Source organism: Prionailurus bengalensis, chromosome B2 (assembly GCF_016509475.1).
Source record: "Prionailurus bengalensis isolate Pbe53 chromosome B2, Fcat_Pben_1.1_paternal_pri, whole genome shotgun sequence".
Taxonomy (NCBI): domain Eukaryota; kingdom Metazoa; phylum Chordata; class Mammalia; order Carnivora; family Felidae; genus Prionailurus; species Prionailurus bengalensis.
The window spans coordinates 123,259,321-123,285,310 of record NC_057349.1 but is presented as its reverse complement, the minus strand read 5'-3'; the positions used below and the strand labels follow the sequence as shown (position 1 = coordinate 123,285,310).

Sequence of the window (25,990 nt, the reverse complement as noted above, 5' to 3'; positions counted from 1 at the left end):
ATTTGCCCTGTTTCTTCATTGCATTAGGAGCATGGTTGCCTTTTCACAACAGCCCACACAGTTCTCTACGTATTTACACTTACATCTGTGAAATCTATAGGATTATGAGCCTCCTTTTTCTGTTTCTAGTAATATCACCTCACGCATGAAAAAAAGGGCAGCTGTTCTAGTACTAAGCAGTGGAAACGAGAGATTTATCACATCTGTAATTTTTAGTTGAAAATCACTTGATCTATAGAGGTCCATCTGTTGCCAAATAAACTTAGAGGAAATGTTAGATTAGGAAATGTTAGATTTAGTGTTTTGGAAAGGTTGTGGCCCTCATGTTAGAAATCTTAAGCTTATCCACCCTATGACCCAGCAATAGCACTGCTGGGAATTTACCCAAGGGATACAGGAGTGCTGATGCATAGGGGCACTTGTACCCCAATGTTCATAGCAGCACTTTCAACAATAGCCAAATTAGGGAAAGAACCTAAATGTCCATCAACTGATGAGTGGATAAAGAAGCTGTGGTTTATATACACAATGGAATACTACTTGGTAATGAGAAAGAATGAAGTATGGCCTTTTGTAGTAATGTGGGTGGAACTGGAGACTGTTATGCTAAGTGAAATAAGTCCTACAGAGAAAGACAGATACCATATGTTTTCACTCTTATGTGGATCCTGAGAAGCTTAACAGAAGACCATGGGGGAGGGGAAGGGGGAAAAAAGAAGTTAGGGAGGGAGGCAAACCATAAGAGACTCTTAAAAACTGAGAATAAACTGAGGGTTGATGGGGGGTGGGGGAGAGGGGAAAATGGGTGATGGGCTTTGAGGAGGGCACCTGTTGGGAGGAGCACTGGGTGTTGTATGGAAACCAATTTGACAATAAATTTCATATTAAAAAAAAAAGAAATCTTAAGCTTATATTTAGGACAATCACTGATCAAAGCAAATCAGGTTTATCCAGCTCTTGATTATTAGATCACCGATAATAATACCAAATGGAGAAAATAACAGGATGGCTTTAGAATGCATATTTTACTTATATTTCCCTATATGTTTACATAAAATGTTCTGGAAATAATTCACTTGATGGCAATTATTGGGACAGTAATGCAGGACGATAATGCAGAGTTAGCTAAAATTTAACTCACCCAGAGCTGACTGTTTATCTAGGACACGATTCCAGAATTACCCACCCCCACCCATCTGAGTTAAAAAATCAACCTCAGGGCAGATGGCTTTACCAAGCTTTTCTGGAACAGAGGGGCAGGCATTTGCCTTAATTTTGCAGAACTTCCCTGTTAACTTGTAGGCAAAGGAAAATAAAACTGATGGCCTAGGTTGGATATGTTCTTAAGTAATTTTTGAGAGCTGGATTTGGGACAAATGAAGTGGCCTGTCAGTGCCCTTCTTCCAATGTTAGGTTCTGGCTTTTAAAAGTAAAAATAAAATATCTAATCCAGACACACATAGGTTAAATTCTAGAAAAAGTCACTGTGTTCTTAAAAAAACAAAAAACAAAAAACAAAAACAAAAACAACGGAATATTCATCACTATTCCATACATGTAAATTAGCAAGGAAGACAAAACCAACAAATTGCCCACTTAAAAATTCATGCTGAGCTTGCTATCCATTTCTTCGAATTTGCCTCTTGCTGGCGTAGATAAAACTCTCCCTTGAGCCTTTGCTTTCCTCTCGATTTCGCTTCCTACTGCTCAGTCCACCTAATTGTGTGCAGCTTACTCCGCAGTTGTCTTTTTTTTTAATTTTTTTAATGTTTATGTATTTTTGAGAGAGAGAAAGTGCGTGCGTGCTAGTGGGGGAGGGGCAGACAGAGAGGGAGACAGAATGTGAAGCAGGCTCCAGGGTGGGTGTTGTCAGTACAGAGCCTGATGCAGGACTCGAACTCATGAACCGCAAGATCATGACCTGAAGTCAGACGCTTCCCCAACTGAGCCACCCAGGCACCCCTCTGAAGTTGTCTTTAAACAGCCAGTCTTCCTCAAACCACCTTCTTTGGCTGCCTGTCAAGAGTTTTCCTTTTTGTCCCACTTCTGCTGCCTAATGCTACCCTGATCCCTTCTCCCAAGGGCCTCACATCTGTGTCCTGTGGGAAAGGAGAAGGAACCCCTCGTGAGCCCTGGAAGGGCTCTTTATCCAGGGCCTGAGGCTGCAGGAGGAAACAGAATCGCCCTCACTGCCAGCCAGGCACTGCCCTTGGCCTGTTAGCTACTGCTGTCTCATTTAAGGTTCACAGTAACTCTTAAGGGAAGTTTTACTTTTCCTTTTCACAGATGAGATAACTGAAGCGGAGAGGCGCTCAGTAATTTGTCAAAGTTCACACAGGAAAGGTGTGGCTGAGCCAGGATTCAAGCACGGGGCTGACTTTCAGTTGGGCCTGTGTTGCCTTCAGAGCATGTCAGCTGAAGCAGAAACAAACTTTTGGACCGGCATCTGGTCCTGACTTCAGTCTCTCCTTACCCAGAAAACAAAACAAATAGTCTGCTAAGAGCTGTAGGGTACACGACAATTTATCCTGATGATCTTATGAATAACTATGTACCTTAACTTTCTGGAATTCTGAATCCTAGTCACCCAAAGGTAGTTTCCTAAAAAATCAGAGCATCTCCCTTCCTAACTTGGAATTTTTTTTTTCAGAGAACAGTGTTAGAAATGGTGAGCAGGTGTCCACGTGGCTCTCCATTGCACAGTGAACGTTTCATGGGCAAAACTATGGCATCAGTAATATGTTTCTCTTTGTTTCTTTGGAGAATGTATCATCGGGTGTCAACTAAGAACCGAATGTACCAGGAACACAGGAACACGTGGGTAAAGGGACCCACGTCACCAGCCTCCTTGGGAGGCAGAGGAAGGACAGGAATGCCTACAACAATCCTAGCAACAACCGTTAACATTTACTGAGTAGTTGTTATATGCCAGGTACTATAGGTGATCTCATCTATAGTTTAGTTCTCACATTTTCCCTGTTAAAAAAAAATGACTGTCCCTTTACTTTGCACTGATTATTATATTGTCCATCATCATCTTTTTTTTTGATGAGTCATACATGTAAAATATAGGTCTGTTAATATTGTATATATTTTATTTTACTTTATATATCTATTTGTTTGCCATTTATGGTCATAAAAGGAAACAATAAAACATCTCTGAAGATTTTGGCAGTCAGGGTGGAGATTTTGAATTCTTGACTGGAAGTGCAAGTCTTCTAGAGCTTTGCTACTTTAACATGAGGGTGGGGGAGGGGTGATCTGTGGCCAAGCAACAGGAGTGTCACCTGGGACCTCATTAGAAATGCAGAATCTGGGGGCGCCTGGGTGGCTCAGTCAGTTAAGCGGCCGACTTCGGCTCAGGTCATGATCTCGCGGTCTGTGAGTTCGAGCCTCGCGTCGGGCTCTGTGCTGACAGCTCAGAGCCTGGAGCCTGTTTCAGATTCTGTGTCTCCCTCTCTCTGACCCTCCCCCATTCATGCTTTGTCTCTCTCTGTCTCAAAAATAAATAAACGTTAAAAAAAAAATTAAAAAAAAAAAAAAAAAAGAAATGCAGAATCTGAGGGCACCTGACTGGCTCAGTCAAGAGCATGCAACTCTTAATCTCCAGGTCATGAGTTTGAGCCCTATGCTGAGTGTAGAGATTACTAAAAAAATAAATAAGCCTAAAAAAAAATGCAGAATCTCAGACCTACCCCAAGAACTACTGGAACAGGATCTGCATTTCAATAAAATCCCAGGGGTGTCTGTGTTCCTTATAGCTTGAAAAGCCCATATCTAGATCTAGAAGGTCACTCTGGCTACTCCAGCTTTATTATCCTGTCAACTGATAGAATTTTCTCTTTCATGGGGTGCCTGGGTGGCTCAGTCGGTTACGTGTCTGACTTCAGCTCAGGTCATGATCTCACGGTTCACGAGTTTGAGCCCCGCGTCCAGCTCTGTGCTGACACTCAGAGCCCAGAGCCTGCTTCGCTTCTCCCCTGCGCATGCTCTCTCTCCCTCTCAAAAATAAATAAATGTTAACAAATTAAAAATATATACATATAATTTTATTTTTCAGATTACTGGAAGAATTGGTTCAGAAAGAGAAAGAATTACAAGCACTCCTTCATCAAGCTATTGAAGAAAAAGACCACGAAATTAAACACCTGAAGCTTAAGTCCCAACCAATAGGTGAATAACAGAAAATGTTAAAGTCACCCCGTTATACCAGGCAGCCACAAAAAGCTGAGAAAGCCGATGGGCAGTTTTATTTCATGGCTTAATTGGCACCTGTCACTTGTACCACAGCTACAAGCAGAAATTGCTTTTTAAAAATGTCCAATTCTTGGGGCGCCTGGGTGGCGCAGTCGGTTAAGCGTCCGACTTCAGCCAGGTCACGATCTCGTGGTCCGTGAGTTCGAGCCCCACTTCAGGCTCTGGGCTGATGGCTCGGAGCCTGGAGCCTGTTTCTGATTCTGTGTCTCCCTCTCTCTCTGCCCCTCCCCCGTTCATGCTCTGTCTCTCTCTGTCCCAAAAATAAATAAAAACGTTGAAAAAAAAATTTTTTTTAAATGTCCAATTCTTAATTGTAGCAAACTGTAATTTTGATATGCCTTAATTTCAAATAATGATTCGTGGTCATGTTTTCCTGACATTATTTGAGGTAAATAGGGCTCTCTGCTTCTTTGGTCTTTATTTCTTTTTAAAATTTTTGCAATGAGATTACTAGAATAAAAATAATATTATTTTTGTCATTTTTGCATTTGTATCTTGTATATTCTATGCTTTTTTTTTCCATATTGTTGCAAATAGTGAAAAAAGAGACCATTATGTAATTATGTGGTTCTCTACTAACTATGCTCATGTTTGTTGCATGAAAAACACACAGTACAATTTTGGTGCAATGAGTTTATTCTAAGAAAATAAACTTGATATGAAAGTATGAGGTGGGGTATCATTACATTATTGCTTCTGCCTCTCCATTTATTAGTAGTCTTTAAGAATTTGTTTATATTACCACGTATCCTGCCAATCTCAATTCTATTATACTCTGAGCAAAATCTTTTAAAGTATTAATAAATGTCTCTTGAGTGGTGGGAGGGTCTCAGATGACCTCTGTTAAGAGCAGCTAAGAATGTCCCTCCCTCGCTAATTCTGTCCTAGATATTCCTGGAGTGCCTGTGTGTCACCGGGATTCTCTGGGCACAAATGCTGAAGAGTCTGAACTTGCTGAATGGCTGAGAGAAAAGGGAGCTGATGAAGACACTATAAGTCGGGTAAAGAAAACTGCCTGTGGGACAAGCTTTTCTTTTGCTTCATAATGTTGAATGCCTACTGCGTGCGAGGCATGGGGCATGAACCCTGGTGAGCAACTCAGGCCCAGGCCTGCCGTCCTGCGGCTTACAGGCTAGCATCCGCAGATGGAAATCAAATAATTCCACAGATAAAGCGTAAGGATACCCTGGTAAACTCTATGCAGGAAAGGTTATCAGGAGTTAGGAGACAGAGAGAGGGAGAGGTTGAGAAATGTTCTCTTAGGAGGTGATGAATGAGCTCAAGTCTAAAGGAGTATGTAGGAAGAAACCAGGCTGTCTGTATGTATATTGGGGGAGGGGCAGGTGAGAAGGGAAAATCTTTCGGGGGTAGGCACACAGTATGTGCAAAGACAGGGAGGCGGGCAAAAGCTCTGTGGTCTAGGACCCCTAAGCGTTTTTATATTTTTGAATTGAAAATAAGGACGAATGGAAAAATCAAGACAAAACTAAAATCTTCAAGTTTCTAATTCTCTCTTTTGTTTAACTTTTTAATTATCTTGCAACATTGTTAGGCTCTGCCGGGCAGTAGCTCTATATTGATGCTTAATAAAATAAATCTAGGCAGTCAACCTGTGTCAGGAACAAACACTTTCCCTCTAAACCATATTATATCTATAATAACCTAATTCCCGTCTGCTCCTTGCAGACTTTGGTAATCAGCATGAATAGCACTTACATTTTAAGATTACATACATGTATATACACATACACACAGACATACACGTATATGCACATACACACAATAAGAAGTTATATTTTTTATAGAAAGGGCCCCAATACGATATTACATTAAAACTTTAGCTTTCTATTTAATTTTTTTAAATAACTAAGAATAAAGATATCTTTTCTCTTTACTTGATAATTTATTGATTTACCAGATAAAATTTAGAGTTTCCTTAGAAATCTGCATTGAACAAGCTACTGCTAAATAAATTTAAATAACTCTTGCTTCTGGGGAATCATGCGTCCATTCAAGTTGTCCAAAATATTTATGCCTGGAGCTAAAACTCAAATCACAATTAAGGAATAGTAACTGATGATCCACTAAATCATTGCCCACCTTTTTAAATTAAAAATTAAAGCTTCAGTTTATATTCAGGACTCTGATTATATAGTAATTATTAGAAAATACCTTTTATTAGCTGTGAAAAATAAGTTCAGAAATTAAGTATAAACAATACCTTTCCAGGAACACTTTTTATCCACTTGAGAAAAATAAACATAGCAACAAACCTCTAAAATACAAATCTTCTCTTATAAGCAGCAGATGTAATTACAAATGAGTTTTATCTACTCATTAAAAGGCCATTCCAAAATTGTGTTGCATTTAATCTTTACGCACTCGGAAGTCATACTGATGTATTTCTTTGTAATTATTTTATAACGGGGTGGGGGCAGTACTTTTCCCTAATAATTCCAGAAGATTATGTTTTTTAGTAGATTCCCTTTTAGGTTTACTTTTAAATGATTGCCAAAGTCTATATTATGGATAGAGTTTACTATTTTTAAAGGTGTGCAAAACATCTGACATTTGTGCATATTCTACCTTCTCCACAGTTTCTGGCTGAGGATTATTCACTAGAGGATGTTCTCTACTATGTTACACGTGATGATTTAAAATGCCTGAGACTAAGGTACCACTTCTCTATTCTTTTTTCATAATGGAGAAAGTGCCCTGGGCAGGGAAGTCTGGGCTCCTGTCCCTGCTGGGCCCCTCGCCAGCTCTAACCAGCTGAGGGAACTTGAGCTCCACTCTCCGGTTCTCACCTGCTCCGGGTAAACTGTGTCCATTGGACCAGGCTCTTACTGGGCACTCTTATAACCAGTATTTCTACATTAGTAAATGCAAATCAACTAAAAGAATTTCTTGATAATACAGCAGACTGAGACCATGAGATTCTTTTAAATCTGCCTTTAACAAATGCTCTAATTTAGTTCGTGATTGTGCCATACCTATTAGAAATATTAGGATAGGTGCTGATTTGCCATCCACATGCCCTGTATAACCTGATAGGGTTTCTTAGGATAGTTTTTTCTGTCAGGCCAAGCATATGCGTAAAGACGCATTCCAGGACTGCTAGAAATCTAAAATGATGCTTTGGGATGGGGCGCCTGGGTGGCTCAGTCGGTTCAGTGTCTCATTTTAGCTCAGGTCATGAACGGCTTGTAGGTTCAAGCCCTACAGTGGGCTCTGTGCTGACAGCTTGGAGACTGGAGCCTGCTTCAGATTCTGTGTCTCCCTCTCTCTCTCTGCCCCTCCCCAGCTCTCTCTCTCTCTCTCTCTCTCTCTCAAAAATAAACATTGAAAAATTTTAAAAATAAAATGATGCTTTAGGACCTGCTAGTTTGTGGAGGCGGAAAGGAAAGGCACGTAGGGCTGACGAGAAAATAGGTACAAAAAGAATACACGATGACTGGTAAGACTTTGGATCTTCATGTTCTGATCAGAACAGCTAGAGGCTAAGAATCACTATTCTGTATCAAGGGCAGTCTTCTAAATGGGGTGTCGTCTTCACCATGTCCTTGTGTCTCTAACCAGGGGAGGAATACTCTGCACGCTGTGGAAGGCCATCACTGACTTTCGAGACAAACAGACTTGACCGTCGCTCAGTTTGTTTCCAACCTTCCGTGGAGACTCCAGCAATACGGAACGGATCTTCTTGGGGGAGGGAGAGGAGAAAGAAGCTGCACTTTAAATCCAGTATTTGTTTACTCGTGTTAAAAAAGAAAAAAAAAAGACAAAATACACTGAACTGCTTCTATTTCTAGAATTCATAAGGACTCTTTGTAAGGACTCTCCAAAAATAATCCTACACATTAGGATGCTGAGGACTATTTTAGTCTAAACATTTTTATGGAGATATTTTTAACTTGGCACCTGTTGCACCTCAGCCCAATGTTTATTTCACACGAAACAGAACATTTCATGGGATTGTGCATCACTGGAACAAAACCAAAATGTGACCATGACTTTGTAGGCTTATGTGTGTTTGTAAGATACTCTGAGTAGAAATGCATAATTTCAATTATTGTATAAAGTTTATGTGTTTTTAAGTGTGCAGAATCTGAAAGCAATGGTTTTTACTTACCTATATCTGTATTAATTGTAATATCGACTATATTTTGTAATTTAAGTTTCTGGCCCCTAGTACATTCGAGTCGTTTATGTACTACTGAACTGTACCAGTTGCACATGCCTGAACCATAGTAATGTTAGCTTGTTCTAAAGCTATCCATTGTGTCATATTTACTCTAGTAAATAAAAAGACTCTTCACATACTGTTTGATAAATTCTAAGGAATTCTTATTTTGTTTTGACAAACTAGACAAACCGCTGTGTCAAATTTCTGGTTGTTTCTCCTGCTCTAATATTAAATAGAATCTGTCTTCTGTTCACGTAATCAAAGAACAAAATTGATATGCAAGTTGTCCCTCAGGGCCACAGGGTGGTAAGAGAGAGGAGGAAGACAAAAAGAATTTATATAAAAGAAAGTCCCTGTGTTTTTCTCAAGGCTCCAGGTTCTCTTGAATGACTATTGTATACCTCAGAGGGTCTGCAGATAGCATCCCAGTGGAGAACACCCTGCATTTTCTGTCTCCTTAGTTTTAGTTCTCATATTTCAGGGAACTGTTTCTATTTTAAGGTGAATATTCCATTTTCTCAGCCTGCCCATATTAACAGGGTGAAGTCTGAAACTCCTAGATAGATGGGTGAGATAAACACACCTCTTAGATACAGAGGAACCTACCTGTTTATTCTGCAAGATAGAAATAACATAGAGCTTCACGTATCATGACTTGACCCATATGTATATAACGGTCTTTGATAAAACAAGAGTCATCTTTATTTCTATGTGAAAATCAAGGTCCAATATATCTTATATTGCATTAGACTGCACAGAAAGTTCTCACCATTATTTTCTCATTTGATACTTGTAACAGCATAGCTGCATCTTTTTTTACAGCCCAATCCCAAGGACAGATAGTTGCCTCTTGTATCCTACGGGGAAATTTCAAAGGAAGGGAGATATAAATTAAGTGATAGGTCATTTCACTCATCCTGAGACACAGTGTAATTCTTAATTAAGCCACAGTCCATATCCCCAATTCTAATGCTTCGGTGCTTCTTTTAGGTTGCATATTGGATCAAGGAGTGCCCGGGTGGCTCAGTTGGTTAAACCATCCGACTCTTGGTTTTGGCTCGGGTCATGATCTCACATTGTGGTTTGTGACATTGTGCCCCGTGGGATTCCTTCTCTCCCTCTCTCTCTTTCTCAAAATAAATAAACATTTAAAAAAAGATTGTATATAGCATCAAGCTACTCATCTTCAACCAATTCTTTATCGATATGGTCTTTCCTTGGTATCTTCCTCCCACCCTATTTTTGTGGGCAAGTGTTCCTCTATCCCTACATGGTTCATAAGACATTCCTAGGCCAACATCATTAGGTTTTTGTCAGAATTTTGGGCCTCGGTCACAAAAGAAGGCAGTTCCACTATGGCCCAAGTTTCATTAAAGGTTTCACTTGAAAGGCATTTGGCATCAATCTGGGCCAGTGATTCTCAACCCAGCTTCACAATAAAATGACTGGGATGCTTTTTTAAAAACACTGATGCCACCACCACAGACAGACTGTTTTTATTGATCTGCGTAAGGCCCGCAGATCCTTTAAAAAAGTTCTGCAAAATGATTTGACACTACCAAATCCCACCTCCTTACTCCAAGAGACACCTGGAGAGAGAAATGGGAGAGCCTCTTTCCACAGAGATGGTAGTAAGATGGTTACTATTCATTGTTCATGTAACGTAGCAGGAGGCTAGACACGTAGGCCTGGAGCACAATCATCACTTACCTTTGACCTTGGGCAAATTAACTCTCCGAGACTCATCTTCCTCATTTGAAATAGGGAAAATGATGTACCTTCCTCATAGGGTTTGTAAGATTTAAATAGTGCAGGTAAGATGCTTAGTGTAATGCCTAACAGAGAGTAAGCAATCAGATGCTGCCTGCTGCTGTTATTTCTTATCATTCATTCAAAAGTATTTATTAAATACTTATTGGGTACTACATACTGGGGTGCATGAACAAGACACAGTTCTTGCCCTGTGAAGTTCACTGTCAGAGGTGGAACAACAGAACACGTAAAACAAAACAACCAGCACACATAGTAAGTACTATAGTTACATCTGACTGCCAAGGGGTGGGGGTGGGCGGGGCCAAGGAAAGCTTTCCAGAGAAGTGAGACCCAGAGCTGTGCCTGGAACGATGGTTTGTAACTGAACAGTTATGCATGGGTGGTGGTAGTCTCATAAAAGAAATAAAACCAGAATTTGTTGGGAAAAGTAGATCCCATGTTTCTTTTGAACCATATCTTGATCTCTTGCTCCAAGTTCTGTCATTGCACATTTTGTTTCATTCATTCCTAAGCCATTCCATAAAACAGTCTGGCAAGGAGGAGTTATTTAAACCACTGGAATGCCTACTATGTGTGAGGCAATGTAGCAGCAGCAGGAGGAGCGATCTACATGATGCCTATCAAGTTCAGAACGCATGCAGCATGCATTATGTCATCAAGGACATCTGTAATTTGTAAACAAATAAAATAATTGGTGGCTTCAGACATTAGAAACACCCTATAGAGAAACAGAAGACAAAGTCCTTGCCACCAAGTAATTCATATCAGATCCAAGAGACAAATTTGCAATAACAAATCACACTTAGTCCATATTAAAGGCTAGATGAATGCAAGCCCACAAAAACCTGGAGACCTTCAGAGGACAAGCTGGCCAGGAGCCAGGGCAGGTGGAACGGGCTTTACTGAAGAGGGACACCTCAACCTGGGCGTTGGAGAAGGAATTCAGTAAGTCAGGACCAGGGAAGTCAACCGGGGTAGAAAGTTCCAGGAACAAAGGCTGGAAGCAGGGATTTGCAAGATGTTCCGGAGAAAGCGAACAACTTTTATATTACGTTAGAGCACACCAAAATTTTAACTCCTCTTAATTTATACTTGGCTGGAAATATGAGTTCTAGAAATATAAAGTGGAAGGGGAGAGCTCAGGGTGATGATGGGGATGATGGTCAGGAAAGGAAGTGGAGTCGGTATTTAATTACGTAGAAATGGGAGGGGCGTCTGGGTGGCTCACTAGGTTAAGCATCCATCTGACTTTGGCTCAGGTCATGATCTCATGGTCCATGAGTTCGAGCCCCATGTTGGGCTCTGTGCTGAGAGCTCGGAGCCTGGAGCCTGCTCCGCATTCTGTGTCTCCCTCTCTCTTTCTGTCTCTGCCCCTCTCCTGGAAGATGAATCCAGTGAAGTTGTGTTGGGGTAATTAGAACAGAAATTGGACAGAGCATTTCAGAGATTGTTTTAGATGTGAATGAAGGTCTAGCAGCAGTTAAAGCAGTAGGAATTGAGAGCGTGGAATTAAAACCATACAATCACAAGATTTGGGAACTATGATTTGGGCAGTGATGACAAGGGAGAGGAAAGAATAGATTGAAGCTATGTCAGCAAGAGAAGAATTCAAAAACAGGTAAGTTTGAAGGGGAGCTTATTTGAGGCGATGAATCAATGGCAGAGCATTATGACAGAAATGTGCAGAGACCATTGAGAATGTATTGCTGGAAGTCAGGACTGAGGTTAAGGGTATATATTCTGGATGTAAGAGTCACCTTGATGGAGATCATAGTAAATGAGGGCTATGAGAGATAGAAAGGTTATGGCCTAAAATGTTGGGAAAAGGAAGGTTTGTGGATGGTTTGGGAGGAATGAAGAATTTCAATCCGCAACAGAGGCAAAAGGACTGGTCACAGAGGAATGAGAAAAACCAGCCAGTGGTGTAAGCCAAACAGGAAGACAATCAGGGGATCTAGTGCAGCAGAAAGTATAGGGGAATCACGGGTTAAAAAATAATAGGTAAATTTGATTTTGTGACCTGGAAAGGTTTTATAGACAGGCAAGAAAGGCTTACAAAGCAGGTTGAACAATGATAATAAGACAGTGGCACCAGAGTCCACACATTTATTATCTTGGGTGAACAGAATGTAGGACAATAGATTTGCGAGGGTGGGATGTCAAGGAAAGAAATTTCCAGAATCAAAGAGCCCTAAAAGTACTTGTTGGGTTCAAGCCCCTGAACAGAGTCGCATTTTAGGAGTAGGGAGAAGGGAGGGAGGAAGGAGGTTTCCAAGGAGAAAGGAGGGGGGATGGATGGCATTAGGAGGTCTGGCTCCTCCCCTGGAAAGGGGAACCTTGATTATTCCAAGAGATTCTGAGATGGGTGTCGAGACTCAAGACAGATGGCTTCTCTATTCTAAGTAAAGTACAGCACAAAGTACAACATGGTGGTGTGTGACATTTAACAGATGTCATCCCTTACTGCATTTTCATGCAGCAGACCACCCTGTTACAGACACCGCACTAAGTTTGAAACACATAGCGTATTCAGGGCCTAAGTGTAAGATTTGGGTGTGTTTCTTATAGCACTAATTTTTGTGTAACTGACAGACCGAAACATAAATTAACAAAAGAATGCACAAAGAGATAAGTACATATGCCAAATAAACAAAACCACACACACACACACACACACACACACACACACACACACCAATAAGTCTTGCTTCAGTGGGGAGGGAGGGGATAGGAGGTATATCAAAGAAAGAATTCACTGGCTTACTTGAGTAGGTAGTAAGTAAATCAATGGCCTTCCAGAGTTCAACTCTTTAGATTCAAGTAAGTATCTTTCTGATGTTCACAGGAAAGTGTCTCAAACTCTGATGACTTCGTGTAGTAAAAAATATCTTTGCTAAGATCCAAGCTGAGGTCTACCACTGCCTCCACCCACCTGGTACTTTATTTTTGTTGATTAGACATCTGGTAAGAGTTGTGTGAACATGATTTAGGAAGATCACATAGCTAAATGATCAGTAGAAATAAAGAAATGGCACTAAGGGAAAAATCCATAGTAATGGATCACTATGCCAGACCATGGCATCAGTGTCCCTTATGTAAGCAAAACCCACCTACCCGGAGAACCAGTAAACCAAATAATAACAGGCTACTTCTGAGCTGAATGGTGGGTTTGTACCCAAGGATGGTGAGAACTGTTATTCTAGTAAGAACTCCAACACTGTTCCCAGACTCTCTTGGGCCTCCAATGGATTCTGCTGAAGTCCTTGAAAGGGATTTAAAATGCTGGGAACTTGCTGGTTATGTTCGACCAACAGAGACTGTACTGTGGGAGTGCATTTCTGTGCAGCCAGGCAGAACTGGTCGCTGCTCAATTTTGTTCCTTATGTTTCCATTTATGCAAGCTACTCCCCCGCCCCCACCCAGCATTTGGTTACTTATCCTTTATTTGCCTCATAGCGCAGAAATTGGTTTCTCCTCGGCTAATAATCTGTTTCTTTAAAAAAAAAAAATGTTGTTGCCTATTGCTTTTTTCCCTGGTCTTCCCGAGCAAGCCAGAAGTCACGCGGTAGTTATTACTCGGAAATCAAGAATAAGAAGCCACATCACTGGGCACAAGTATCCCTAAGTTGTGTGCCCTGGGGCTCATCAGATACAAAGGTCTGGTGAAAAGATAGTGGCGTCGTAAAAAGCAGATAGAAACCGGAAGCGGCGTGGAATCTGGCCCGTGTACTTCGGCTTTCCACCTGGCATTATATTCTTGTAGTTGTCACCATGAGCTAAAGCCCTGGCGAAGTCAAAACTGAGCTTCAGACTTCAGAGGGGAACAGAGCGTCCAGCTGCCCTCGCCTCGCCTGGGCTGGTCCTCAGACCGTCCCAGTCGCGTACGCCACTGAGTGTCGTCGACCCCCCTGCAGACCTCGAGGAGCCGGCAGCGGTCTCAGCGGCAGGCAGAAGCTCCGGGCCAGGTGCCTGGCTCCGGCCGCCGCTCTCTCTGCGGACACCCAGTCGTGCCCGTCGGAGCGGCTGCCACGCCGCACCTGTCCGCGAGGGGGCGCGCCCGCGCGCCTGACCCAAGCGGCTTGTCGCGCGCCGGCTCCCGGTCCCTCCTCCCTCTGCTCTCCACCCTCCGCCCTCCCCAGACGGCGCTCACCTGTCTGGGCCGCGGGCCCCGGAGGCGGGGGGCCGGCGGGAGCGAGGCCGAGGAAGAGGGCGGAGCGGCTCTCCTGGCGCGTCATCGGAGCACCATGGCGGAGCTAGGAGCTGGCGGCGACAGCCACAGGGGCGGCGACGGCGCTGTGCGGAGCGAAACAGGTGACTGCACGGCGGGGGGCAGGCGAGGGTCCCGCGGGCGGGGGGCGGCCGGCGGGATGGGTGGGCGCGCGCCGGGCGCCTGCGGTCTCCTCCCCCTCCCGGCCGCGGCCCGGAACGGCCGGTCCAGCGCGCCGCGCACCCGGGCTCGGAGCGCGTCTGCCCTCCGCCCTCCGCCGCGCGTCGGCCGCCCGGGCCCGCGGTGCCCGAGCGCGGCCGGCCCCAGTTCCGGTCGCCCCTCTCACGCTCCACCTCGACTTTCCCACAACAGGTGGAAACTCGCCAGCGAGCGCGGGCGGGAGGAGGACCTGGGAAAACGCTGGCCGCTCCCCTCCCACCTGCCGACTCGGCTCTCATTCAGTTGAATGGGGAAATCGTATCTCCCAAACCAAACAGCCAGCCGGAAAATCCTCTGCCAGGTGCGACCGACAGGATTATCCGTTTCTGGCACCCCTCCCGCCTTCCCTGGTCGCACCGGCTGTCGGGGTCGCAGGCGCCGGTGGCGCAGCCGAGCGCCGGCGCGAGGGTCCCGCGGCGGCGAGCGGCGGCCGCCCCCGCCCCAGGGTCCGCAGTTGCGACCCGCTCCCGGGCAGACTGAGGTCGCGGGGTGGGGAGGGCCAGGGCTGGCTGCTGGAAGGTGGGGCCTGCGTGTGCGGGATAGTCGGACTCGTACCTTTGTTGACATGAAAGCGCCCCCAGAGTTCATGTTTTTATGCGGTCCATGCACGAACCCAAGGTAGAAGGAACGTCGGCTCAGGTGGTCACATCGACCCCCGCGCCCGACGTCCACATTAACGCTCGGGGACAGGTGCTCACATCTCCAAGACAAGCCGAAAGTTTCTTCCCCCAGCCCCATCTTGTATGAAGACGACGTTTCCACTCTTAATAGCTTTTTCTTAAGAAACTGACTTGCAGATTCTCGCCTCTCCCCTAGTCTCTTCTAGGTCGGCAAACCGTTTCTAGTACCTTCCACTTGGGATGGAGGCGATGAGGCAGTTTCTTATTTTAAAAAGAATTCACATTGCAGGCTTCCTAATTGCAATGCGTTTTCTATACACACATAACCGGAAACGATCGTTTCCCTAAATGTGACACTCTCCTGTCCCTCCAAAAAGACCTTTTTTAAAAAAGAAAAGACCTTTTGATTTACATGATACGCTTATTTTAATATGAAAGTTCCAGAAAACCTGTACCAATCTTTGGAAGTGTGTCTGCACTGCTAGGAGGAGTTTGGGCATCTAAAGTCTAATGACTTAATCCTTTCAGCCAAATACCTGAGGTTAAGTCTGACATGGTGTCTTGAACTTGTTTACTTTGAAGTCATGCTACTTCCTGTAGGGTGGTTTATTTTGTCTTAATGTGTTTGAAAGATTGGGCGATCATTATTTTGATTTGGGCCGAGGAAGGGGTGACTAAGAGATGTCTTTGTAATTGTTTTATCAGACTTGATGGGCTGCATGCTCTGGGTTGGGCCCCTCCCCAACTGAGGGCAGCGGAAGGGCAGCGTTCTCATTACAGTATAAATGGTTTGGTGCCTAATACCCACAAAGTAACTGCTTTTGAAAAGAGAAAAAAATGTTCCAGAAAGTTCACGCAAGCCAGTTTATAGTCAAACAAACGTAAACAAAAGAACCGTTTTCTAGAATCTGCACATGATCAACTTTTTCGGATATGAGTGAACTGCAAACTAGCGTTTCATTACCTGAGCAGGTTAACTAGTGAACTGGTCGTGTTTCTAACAATTAATATACAACTCATGTGACTATCAGTGCAAGATTTTCTTGTACAAAGGGGGAATTTAATTGGCTGCCATCTCCTTCATAGAAAAAAAATTCTTCCACGCCTTTGCCTAGAAACGCCAGTTTCCGAGGGACACATTTTATATATTGTCTTTTGAGTAATTGTACTTATGATTTAAGTACAACTTATTTGTGGCCCACATCTTTTTCCTATTTTTTCTAGCCCTAAGTTAATGCTTTTGGTGTTCAGAAGTGTCTATGTGAGCAGATGCCAAAGATAGAAGAAAGGTGAAAATACGTATTTTTTAAAATCTAGGTAGCAATATTTTGAGTGAACAAGTAAGGAGTGCTTGAATTTTAACAATTTAAGAAGTTTTCCATATATTTAAAACATGTTGCCTACGTCAGCATATAGGACTCCAATGTAGTGTTTTATTTTTAAGAACATATTTCACATCGTACACATCTAAATGCTGCAAGTCATTTTTTTTTTTTTTTTTTTTTTAACAATCACAGGTTTGCAGAGAGGTGGGTGTTTGGGGAGGAGGTGGGAACTTCTATCTTTTATCACTTATCAAGAGGTGAAAATTGCTACTTGAAGTGGGAAGTTTGTTGAGGGATTCATTTTATGTATTCATTCATTCATTGAGATTGGGTTATTATGAGGTAAAATACATTCTTAAATGTCTTAGTTTTTATAGACCTGTGCAAAAAAATTGGTGTAATTTTAAGACAGTTTTTTGTTTTTGTTTTTGTTTTTTTTGAGTACGGTTGACACGCAATGTTACATTACTTTCAGTTGTACAACAGTGATTCAACATCTCTATACATTATGTTGTTATACTCATCGGTGTAGCTGCTATCTGTCACTGTGCAACACTATTACAATATCATTGCTTATATTTCCTATGCTGTGTCTTTTATTTCTGTGATTTATTCATTCTGTAACTGGAAGCCTATATGTCCCATTCCCCTTCACCCATTTTGCCTACACCCCGTTCCCCTGTGGCAACAATCAGTTCTCTGTATTTATAGGTCTGATTGTACTTTTTGTTTGTTTTTGCATGCGTTTTGTTTTTTAGATTCCACACATGAGCGAAATTATATGGTATTTGTCTTCCTCAGCCTGACTCATCTCACTTAGCATGATACCCACTAAGTCCTAGGACAATTTAGACTAGAGTTTCAGGTGGCTATAAAAATAAGACCTGTAATATTCATAAGTATGTAGATATATATGTGTGTGTCAAAGATGGGTTGAAAATTGGTGGTATACCACCTATAAAATGAAACATTTAAGGATATTGAAAGCTACTATAGTAATCCCACATTTAAAAACCATATTTCTCTCAGCATATATTTATCTTCTACTTAAAAGTAGTCAAGTCACATTTCTTGTGGTAAAAGTTTTCATTTTTCTTTAGGATGAACAGTTTTTTCACCATATTTTTCAGTATTCAAAATTTTGAATATTTTTCAGTTCTCAAGAAATGAAAAAATAATGGACTTGGAAGCAAGTTTTGGATTTCACCACTAGAGGACATCAAGTCCTTCTTCAGGCCGTTATTTTGAGTAGTCACATAGATGGATGGATACTCACAAAACTGCCTCTGTCCGAGCTTTCTGTGTTCAATGTTTTTATGCTCATGCTTGAGAGCTGTGGAAAGTGAGCGTGCACAACTCCTTTCCCAACTCGATAGCTTCTTTTTTATAAGCCTACTGAATTAAGATCTAATTTGAAGCAGCATGTGACTAATTCATGAGTAAACACTTTTATGTACAGGAAATAAGTTAATACCTGTAATCTGTAAGTTCTGTTGATACTCTTTTGGGGGAAATGAATTAGAACCTAGAATTGGGCTTTTCTGTCCTCAGCCTGCTATCTGGTGAGAGAATACGGGCTTTATTTGTGATCTTGGTCACCACCGTCACTGCATTAAAGTGATCTTTATGGTTTCACTTGGCTCAAAGGGTCTACAAATATCTGCAAATTAGCATTGTAAGTTAGGGACTCAGACTACCAATTTGGTATTTTATTTCAAAACGGTCTGAAATTCAAGTCCTAAAGTTCATGATGCTTCATTCAAGTGGCTAGATAACTTTTTTCCCCATTGTATTGTGACTAGCTCTTACTTTATATCTTGTTAAAGAGGAAAGTGTTAGACCAAGCAGCTGTGCTCAGCAACATGGATTTTTATATCAATATTTAGGCATGAGTGTGAAATACTAATATACATTGGCATGTTCTCTAAAAAAATTTTTTTTCTAACACCTTTGCTTTCTGGTGCACAAAAAATAATCATTTGAAAGGGAAAATTTTTTAAAATTCAAGTCTCATATTGATTTAAAAACTGAAGATATTGAGGCTTAGAATAAATTGACCAAGAAATATGTACCTTGCATATATTAAGCATTATGGTGGCTAGAAGGTTGACAAAGACACGCTCCTTCTTAGCAAGGGAAACAACTCATAAATAATTGCAGGTCATGAGGACTTCAGTGAAGGAAGAACTGCTTCTGGCTGTGGTCATTAGGGAGGACATAAACACTGAAAAAAAATGGGTAAATGATACATAAAGTTGGATGGGAAGGAAGAGAGGAAAAGCTACAAATATGGAAAAGAGCAAAATTTTGGTCATACTGGCTCGTGTGAGCCTCAAGATGAAAGAATCCTAGAAGATCAGTTAGGAATGATGATCCATGGAGGCCAGATTGTGGAGTGGTTAAAGGTCAAGCTAAGAGGCTGGTATGTTATTCTGTGGACAGTGGTGAACTGTTGATGATTCTTGAGAATAACAGATCTTGATTAAAACATGCTTAATTAGTAATTCTGTACTCATGAATTTGCAAGCTTGATTGCAGGGTCCAACAGAAGAGCTCAGATGTGCCTTTAACGAATGCAGAGTCCATCCATCCATCATTGAAAGTCATTCTCTTCAGTTGACTTTCTCTGCCTTGAGAATGGTAACACGGGGTGGTGAGAACATATGGGGAACGTCCATGGAGCCAGACAGATCAGCCAGACCTTTGAAGATCAGCGAAATCTGGATGTCTACCCAGCTGTTACCCATCTGGAAGTAGGCATGTAGACTAGAGGATGAATTTAATAAGAAAGAGTTCAGCGACATACAGACCAACTCAGAGGTTCCTACAGAAATGGAGGCAAGCTGTTGGAAATGGGAAGGGAACAATTAATTCAAGACTCTACTGAGGCATGTGTGTAAGGATGCAGGTAAAAGGTGGCATTTAAGATTATACTCCAGGTTTGAGTGTGGCCCATTGGCTTAAGGGTGGCATGAAAGTATCCGTGAGGAGGACCTGGTTTTGGTGGGAGAAACAGAACAATTTCTATAAGACATGCAAGAGACACAGAGACATGTAGGTAGAAATGTCTAATGGGCACAGGCAGTATGGAGATGAGGGACAAAAATAGAAGCCAGAACTCTGGGATTCATTCCATAAGGGGATAATGACTGAAGCCGGGAGAATAAGGAGAGCCTGGAAAGAGAAACTGAAAAGGGGTGAGAGGACATTCAAAGTGTAGCAGGACATTCAAAGAAAGAGCCAATAAAGAAGATGGGCAGAGAAGCTAAAAAGATAGGAAAGGCATAAATGAGCAAAGCAGGGGTGCCTGGGTGGCTCAGTCGGTTGAGCATCCAACTTCAGCTCGGATCATGATCTCACGGTTCATGAGTTCGAGCCCCACATCGGGCTCTCTGCTGATAGCTCGGAGCCTGGAGCCTGGTTCAGATTCTGTGTCTCCCTCTCTCTCTGCCCCTCCCCTGCTCATGCTCTCTCTCAAAAATAAACATAATTTTTTTAAATGAGCAAAGCACCTGCCAAGGGCGAAGGACAAGAGGTCAGGGAGTCAAAGAATGAAAGAAAAACCATCACTGTGGTTACCGGGTAGTCACTGACCCCCTAGGCGAGGAATTTCACTTGTTGGTGCAAGAGTGGGGGATGAACCAGATTCTAAGTGATTAATAGATGGCCAGATGGAACTGATTTTGGAGACTCGCCATCAAATTTGATGGTGAAAGGAAAAAAATGACAAATCCTTGAAAAGGCAGAGGGCTTTTTCTCTCTTCTTAAAAATTACTTTTGCATACAGAAAATTTACTGATATTTCAGGTGTACAATTCATTGACTTTTGCCAAATATATACACATGTAACCACCATTGTAATCCTGGTCTAGAAGAGTTCTCTCATCCCAGAGAATTCCCTCACGTTGCCCATTCAAGTCAGGCTCTCCTCCTACCCTCAACCCCTGGCAGCTGCTGATCTGTTCACCATGTGTCTAGTTTTGCCTTTTCCAGAGTGTCATAAGAGTGGAATCATACACCATGTAACCTTTTGAGTCTGAATTTTTTCACTTAGCGTAATGCATTTGAGATTGTTGTATGTATCAATAGTTTGTTATTGATGAGTAGCTTGCTGTTGTAAGGAAGTACCATGGCTTGTTAATCTACCCACCCATTGAGGAGCACTGAGATATTTCCCGGTTTGGGCGATTATAAATTATGCCGCTGTAAATGTTTACACCCAGGCTTTTCTGACTTATCTGAGGGAGAGACCTCAGAGTGGGTTTGTCGGCCCATATGAGAGTATATGTTTATAAGAACCTGCCAAACCGCTTTCCAGAGTGGCCCTGTGGTTTTGCCTTCCTACAGGCAATGTCTCAGTTGGAACTGCTCAGCATCCTTACCGGCACTTGACATTAAGTTTTGTTTTTAATTTTCAGCCTTTGCACCAAGTTCTTTGAGTAAAGCAGTATAATTGCCTTAAAGTGAAATAGTGCCCTTCTGGATGCTAAATGATGCTCGCTGGAATTAGAACCCCTGTGGAGATAGTGTTGCTCCCAGAGCCCATGTGTAATGGGGAGTTTTTATTTGGCTTTAATATTACCGTCTTCTTTATTCTTCCATGGTAACGATTTTCTGTGGAGTCTGCATTCTGGAGTTGATTATCAACAGCGGTGCCATTACACATCAGGTCCCATGCCAGTCCAAGTTCTCTGTCCCCTTTCGTGTCCCTCTTCCAATCCTTTGAGAAATGGCTTTCCAAAATTTGGAAGGAATGCTGTTTCAGTTATAAAGCTGGGAATATTGGTCTTATATCTCGTTTTATGGTCTTGGTTATTCCTTGTTGGCAGAATTTATATTGTCAAATTGACTACTTACATATCAGCTCTCAGTTACCGAAATGTACTTACAGTGTTTTGTAAAGATCTTGATAATCTGTCATTGGATGGTTTTTTTTTATTTTTTTTTTAACGTTTATTCATTTTTGAAAGACAGAGAAAGACAGAGCATGAATAGGGGAGGAGCAGAGGGAGGGAGAGAGACACAGAATCCGAAGCAGGCTCCAGGCTCTGAGCTATCAGCATAGAGCCTGATGCGAGGCTTGAACTCATGAGCTGTGAGATCATGACCTGAGCTGAAGTCGGACGCCCGACCAACTGAACCACCCAGGCGCCCCTCTGTCATTGGACAGTTAATCACTGAGCATGATCTAAGGTTCTATATGCTCAACACGTATGCTATTATGCTTATTCTTTATAGAAAATCCAGCTCTAGAGTTTGTCTAGCTGTTTAGCAGCTCAGTGTCTTTTGCCTTTTTTTTTTTTTTAAATCCAGTATAGTTAAGATACTGGATTAGTATCCAGTGATATTAGTTTCGGGTGTACAGTATTCTGTAGTTCTGTCCATTACTCAGTGCTCATCAAGATACGTGTACTTTTTTAATCCCCATCACCTATTTCACCCATCTCCCCACTCCCATCACCCCCCCCCCCCCCACTACCAGTTGTCTATAGTTAAGTCTGTTTTTTGGTTTGTCTTTTCTTGTTTTTCTTTGTTCGTTTGTTCCTTAAATTCCGCATATGAGTGAGATGCTATGACCTTTGTCTTTCTCTGACTTATTTTGCTTAGCTTGCTTTATAATACTGTCGAGATCCATCCCTGCCTATTGGCCTTTTGCCTCTTTAATATCTGTTTTCGCAATGCTCTGAATTATAGTTTACAAATTTAAATGGCGTCAGGTGGTTTTTCTCTGTTCATTAAATACTGGTCTTCCTAGTATCTTGGAGCAATAGCCAGTTAAGAAAGAATCTGTAAGATTTTCTTGGGTGCGACTTTCAATTTTGATTTGAAGACTAATATATTTTTGACGGCAAGAACTCACTGCATCTGGCAGTTCCTTGTCCTCGAAACTCCTACAGAAATAGTTGTGAAAGAATTGTGGGGAATGCCAAGGAGAACTGACACAGCAGACCAAACATCGCAGATGGACGTAGGAATGCAAAACTGAGCGGAAAGGAAGCTGAGAGATGTATTTGGTATATCTGAGCTGGGCTTTGCATGCATTGTTAGTAAAATTAGGTATATTTAAATTGTAGAGTATTGAGATTTGGTATCTGAAAATTTCTTCTGTGACTTTTTTTTTTTTTTTTTTTTTCTTAATGCTACGTAAGCTTTTTTGGAGTTGGCTTTCTGGTAAAAGGACCCATCCTTTACTATGGGATAACCTTCCACATATAAACCTTGTATCCCTGATACTATGGTGACAGTAGGAAATAGCTATATTCTAGAATAGGTTTAAATTCCAAGGTGAAACTCCAGAAAAGACCCTCTTCTTTCAGTGTCCCCACTTTCCAACACAAGGCCTGCTTGGGTGGCAGTAACTTGCATAATAACAGGCTGTAACAAAAACGCGTGGCAGCCTGTCAAGGTTTTAATCCAGGCTTTTGGTTCTCAGAAGCCCTGACCTAACACACCAAACAGGACCTAGTTCCCTGCCTCCTGCATTCCAGCTGGATTGTTTTCCTATTCAGGGTTGATGCTCTAAATTAGTATGATGGCCCCCTTATCCGCAGTGCTGGTCAGTTCATTTAAGTATAGGCCATTCTTGGGGCCTAAGGTTATATTACTGAAATGATTGAGCTCCTGTGCTGCAGCATCATTGGTTCTCAATCTTGACAGTGAGTTAAAATCACCCAGGGACCTCTTAAATCTCGCTCTGCCCCTACTACACCTTAGGCAATTATCCGAGAACCTCTAGGGGTGGGAGCCAGGTGGCAGTACCTTCTAAAACTCCCCCAGTGATTCCAATGTGCATTCAAGGCTGAGGACTACTTTCGATCTATTTCCTACTTAAAGCTCTTAGATTTGACGATAGTAGATTTCATTTGGAGGTGTCAAGTGTACCTTGCTTATGGAAACCACCTGGAAATCATAACAGCTGTTACCCTCAAGCCAGTGAATTTATTTTGTTTATCTCTTATTTTGCTCCGGGAATTTTGTGAAGGAAATGTAGATGTGAATATGAGTAGGAGTATGCTTGAATAGTAAAATAATGTGCACACTCATGTATGTATTGATGCACTTTAATGTATGAATGTGTGCAGTTAGATGGAAAGTTAGGTAATGAATTTCTTTCTTTCTCTCCCCCCCCCCCCCCACTTCTGCCACCTTCTTCCTCCTTTCCCTCAAAACAAGAAGGTCAACTTCAGGTATATAAAGTTTTTTGTAGCAAATTACATACTTTTCCCAGAGATTTTCCTAGTGAAAATCTGATCATCATCTCCTTGGCTCTGGAAACCACTCGTTTCTTCTGTCTGCCTGTAAATACTTAACACAAGAATGTCCTTCTTGATGTTCTTGCCTCCCATCCTGCGGCACAACCTATGCTAATACCTTTTGGGTTAATCTTTCTTTACTTCACCTCTCTTCATTCTCATCAGTTGTTACTTGACATAAGGCTGGGTCTGGTAACCTCTGCTCTTTTCACGTTGTGCTTTTTCTTAACAATGTTACCCATACTTACTTTTTTTTTTTAATGTTTTTATTTTATTTTTGAGAGAGAGACGATGAGCAGGGGAAGGACAGAGAGGGAGGCACAGAATCAGAAGCAGGCTTCAGGCTCTGAGCTGTCAGCACAGAGCCCGATGCGGGGCTTGAACTCACGAACCGCGAGATCATGACCTGAGCTGAAGTTCAACTCTTTTCCGACTGAGCCACCCAGGTACCCCCACACTTATGGTTTCGAACATCACATCAAATTATGATCTCTGGTTCTACTTGTCAGAACCTCCAGAGGCACGTCTGAGCACGATTTACGTGTGTGTTTCAGGTTTTATGGTGCCATCAGTTGTGATTTAAAGCTTTTTCAGTGAGGGCTTACCTTTGACAGAACTGATTTTCTTTCTTTCTTTTTTTTTCCCCCGCCCCCTTGTAATTGGTGTCTGCATAGCTATAAAAACCGGGGCCACAATGAAAAGGGCAGTGGGGGATACTGAGTAAGACTGATCTCTAAGGAAAAGAGTGTCTTTGATTTCCCCTTTGCCCCTTCAAGATTATACTGAAGCTAAGCGTGTGTGAAGTCATTTGATCTTGCGCCCAAAGCTGACTACCTAGTGTAGTGATAATGTTAAACTATGACTTTGTGCTAGGACTCAGGCCTGCTGTCTGAGTTCCATTCTCAGCTCTGTGGCTACTTGAGGGATTTACAGCAAGTCATTTGGCCATGCTCTTCCTCGATTTCTTCTTTTTTAAAACCGGGATACTGGTAATGCCTTCATAGGGCTATGACGAGGATTAAATGAGTTGGTACATGTAAAGTACTTATAACAGTGCCTGACACAGCATGAAGTGTTGTTGTAATTATTGTGGTCACGGTTGTTAGGGATTGGTATTGCATCACCGGGAAAATATGGACTTACCCTGGCTTGCTAAATTTTTCCCTTAAGCAAATTTTTGCTTACAATTATAAAGTCTCAATGAGAGAATCCGAATGTAATGCTGATTCAGACCTAATTGCAGCCGTGTGATCACATTGCCATCAGATATAGTAAGCATCATCCAGGCACATTGGATGGTGCTTTTCACCTGTCAAAGTGTCGCACAAAACATGTTGCAGTAGAAGGTCGCCTCACATAACCCTGTGACTTGCTAAGATTAAGTTGTGATTGAGTTAAAACCCATGCCAGCCTCTCTTGACTTTTTTTCATTTCTGTGGTATTCAAAAGTGTTTCTTATTACTGCATCATAGTTCTAAATTTCAAGTTCTTTCCTAAAATACTTGCCACAGAATTATTGCACTTTAAATCATAAAGATGGACGTGTTCCACGACGATGGACTTCCTGGACTTATTTTGACTTGAAACAAATCACTATCACTTCATTAACTGTTTCTCTACAAAGGAAAATCTAGGAAGCATATACAACTAGCCTTCCATAAGGCTTTCGTGAGAAGTACATAGTTTGGGTTTCTTCATACAAAATACTTGCGCAGGGGACAGGTGAGATAGGTTAAGAGGATTAAGAGGCCCGAACCTCCAGTTACATAATAAAGTCATGGAGATGGAAAGTACAGCATAGGGAATGTAGTGAATAAGAACTTGTATGTACGGTAACTACAGTTGTCCTGGTGAGCATTTCATGATGTATATAGATCACATTACTATGTCGTATACCTGAAACTAATGTAAAATTGTATGCCAACTATGCTTTAATTAACATCTTTTTAAAAATTCAAAAAGTACGCATGTTGAAATAGAAAAAGGATCAGTAAGCTATTTTGGTTTTTTTGTTTTTGTTTTTTGTTTTTTTTGTTTTTGAGAGCAAGAGAGAACATGCCCACGGGACAGAGAGAGAGGGAGAAAGAAGCTTAAGTAGGCTCCACACTCAGCTCTGAGCCTGATGCAGGGCTCAAGCTCATGACCCTGAGATC

At 42.1% G+C, this 25,990-nt stretch overlaps 2 protein-coding genes across 4 annotated transcripts in view; both read left to right on the top strand.

Moving 5' to 3' along the window:
* Positions 1–8,588, top strand: part of MAP3K5 (mitogen-activated protein kinase kinase kinase 5) — a 209,222-nt gene extending 200,634 nt beyond the window's left edge. For both annotated transcript variants that reach the window (XM_043593084.1, XM_043593085.1), the window contains exons 27-30: positions 4,061–4,173; positions 5,146–5,258; positions 6,855–6,931; positions 7,837–8,588. In XM_043593084.1, coding sequence (XP_043449019.1) covers positions 4,061–4,173; positions 5,146–5,258; positions 6,855–6,931; positions 7,837–7,897 — 364 coding nt within the window. In that variant the 3' untranslated portion in view covers positions 7,898–8,588. The remainder of the gene's footprint in view (positions 1–4,060; positions 4,174–5,145; positions 5,259–6,854; positions 6,932–7,836) is intronic.
* A 5,542-nt stretch (positions 8,589–14,130) lies between these two features.
* MAP7 (microtubule associated protein 7) overlaps positions 14,131–25,990 on the top strand; it is a 179,431-nt gene continuing 167,571 nt past the window's right edge. The window contains exon 1 of one of the 2 annotated variants that reach the window (XM_043593096.1): positions 14,131–14,524. In XM_043593096.1, coding sequence (XP_043449031.1) covers positions 14,458–14,524 — 67 coding nt within the window. In that variant the 5' untranslated portion in view covers positions 14,131–14,457. The remainder of the gene's footprint in view (positions 14,525–25,990) is intronic. The other variant, XM_043593093.1, reaches the window with a different exon arrangement.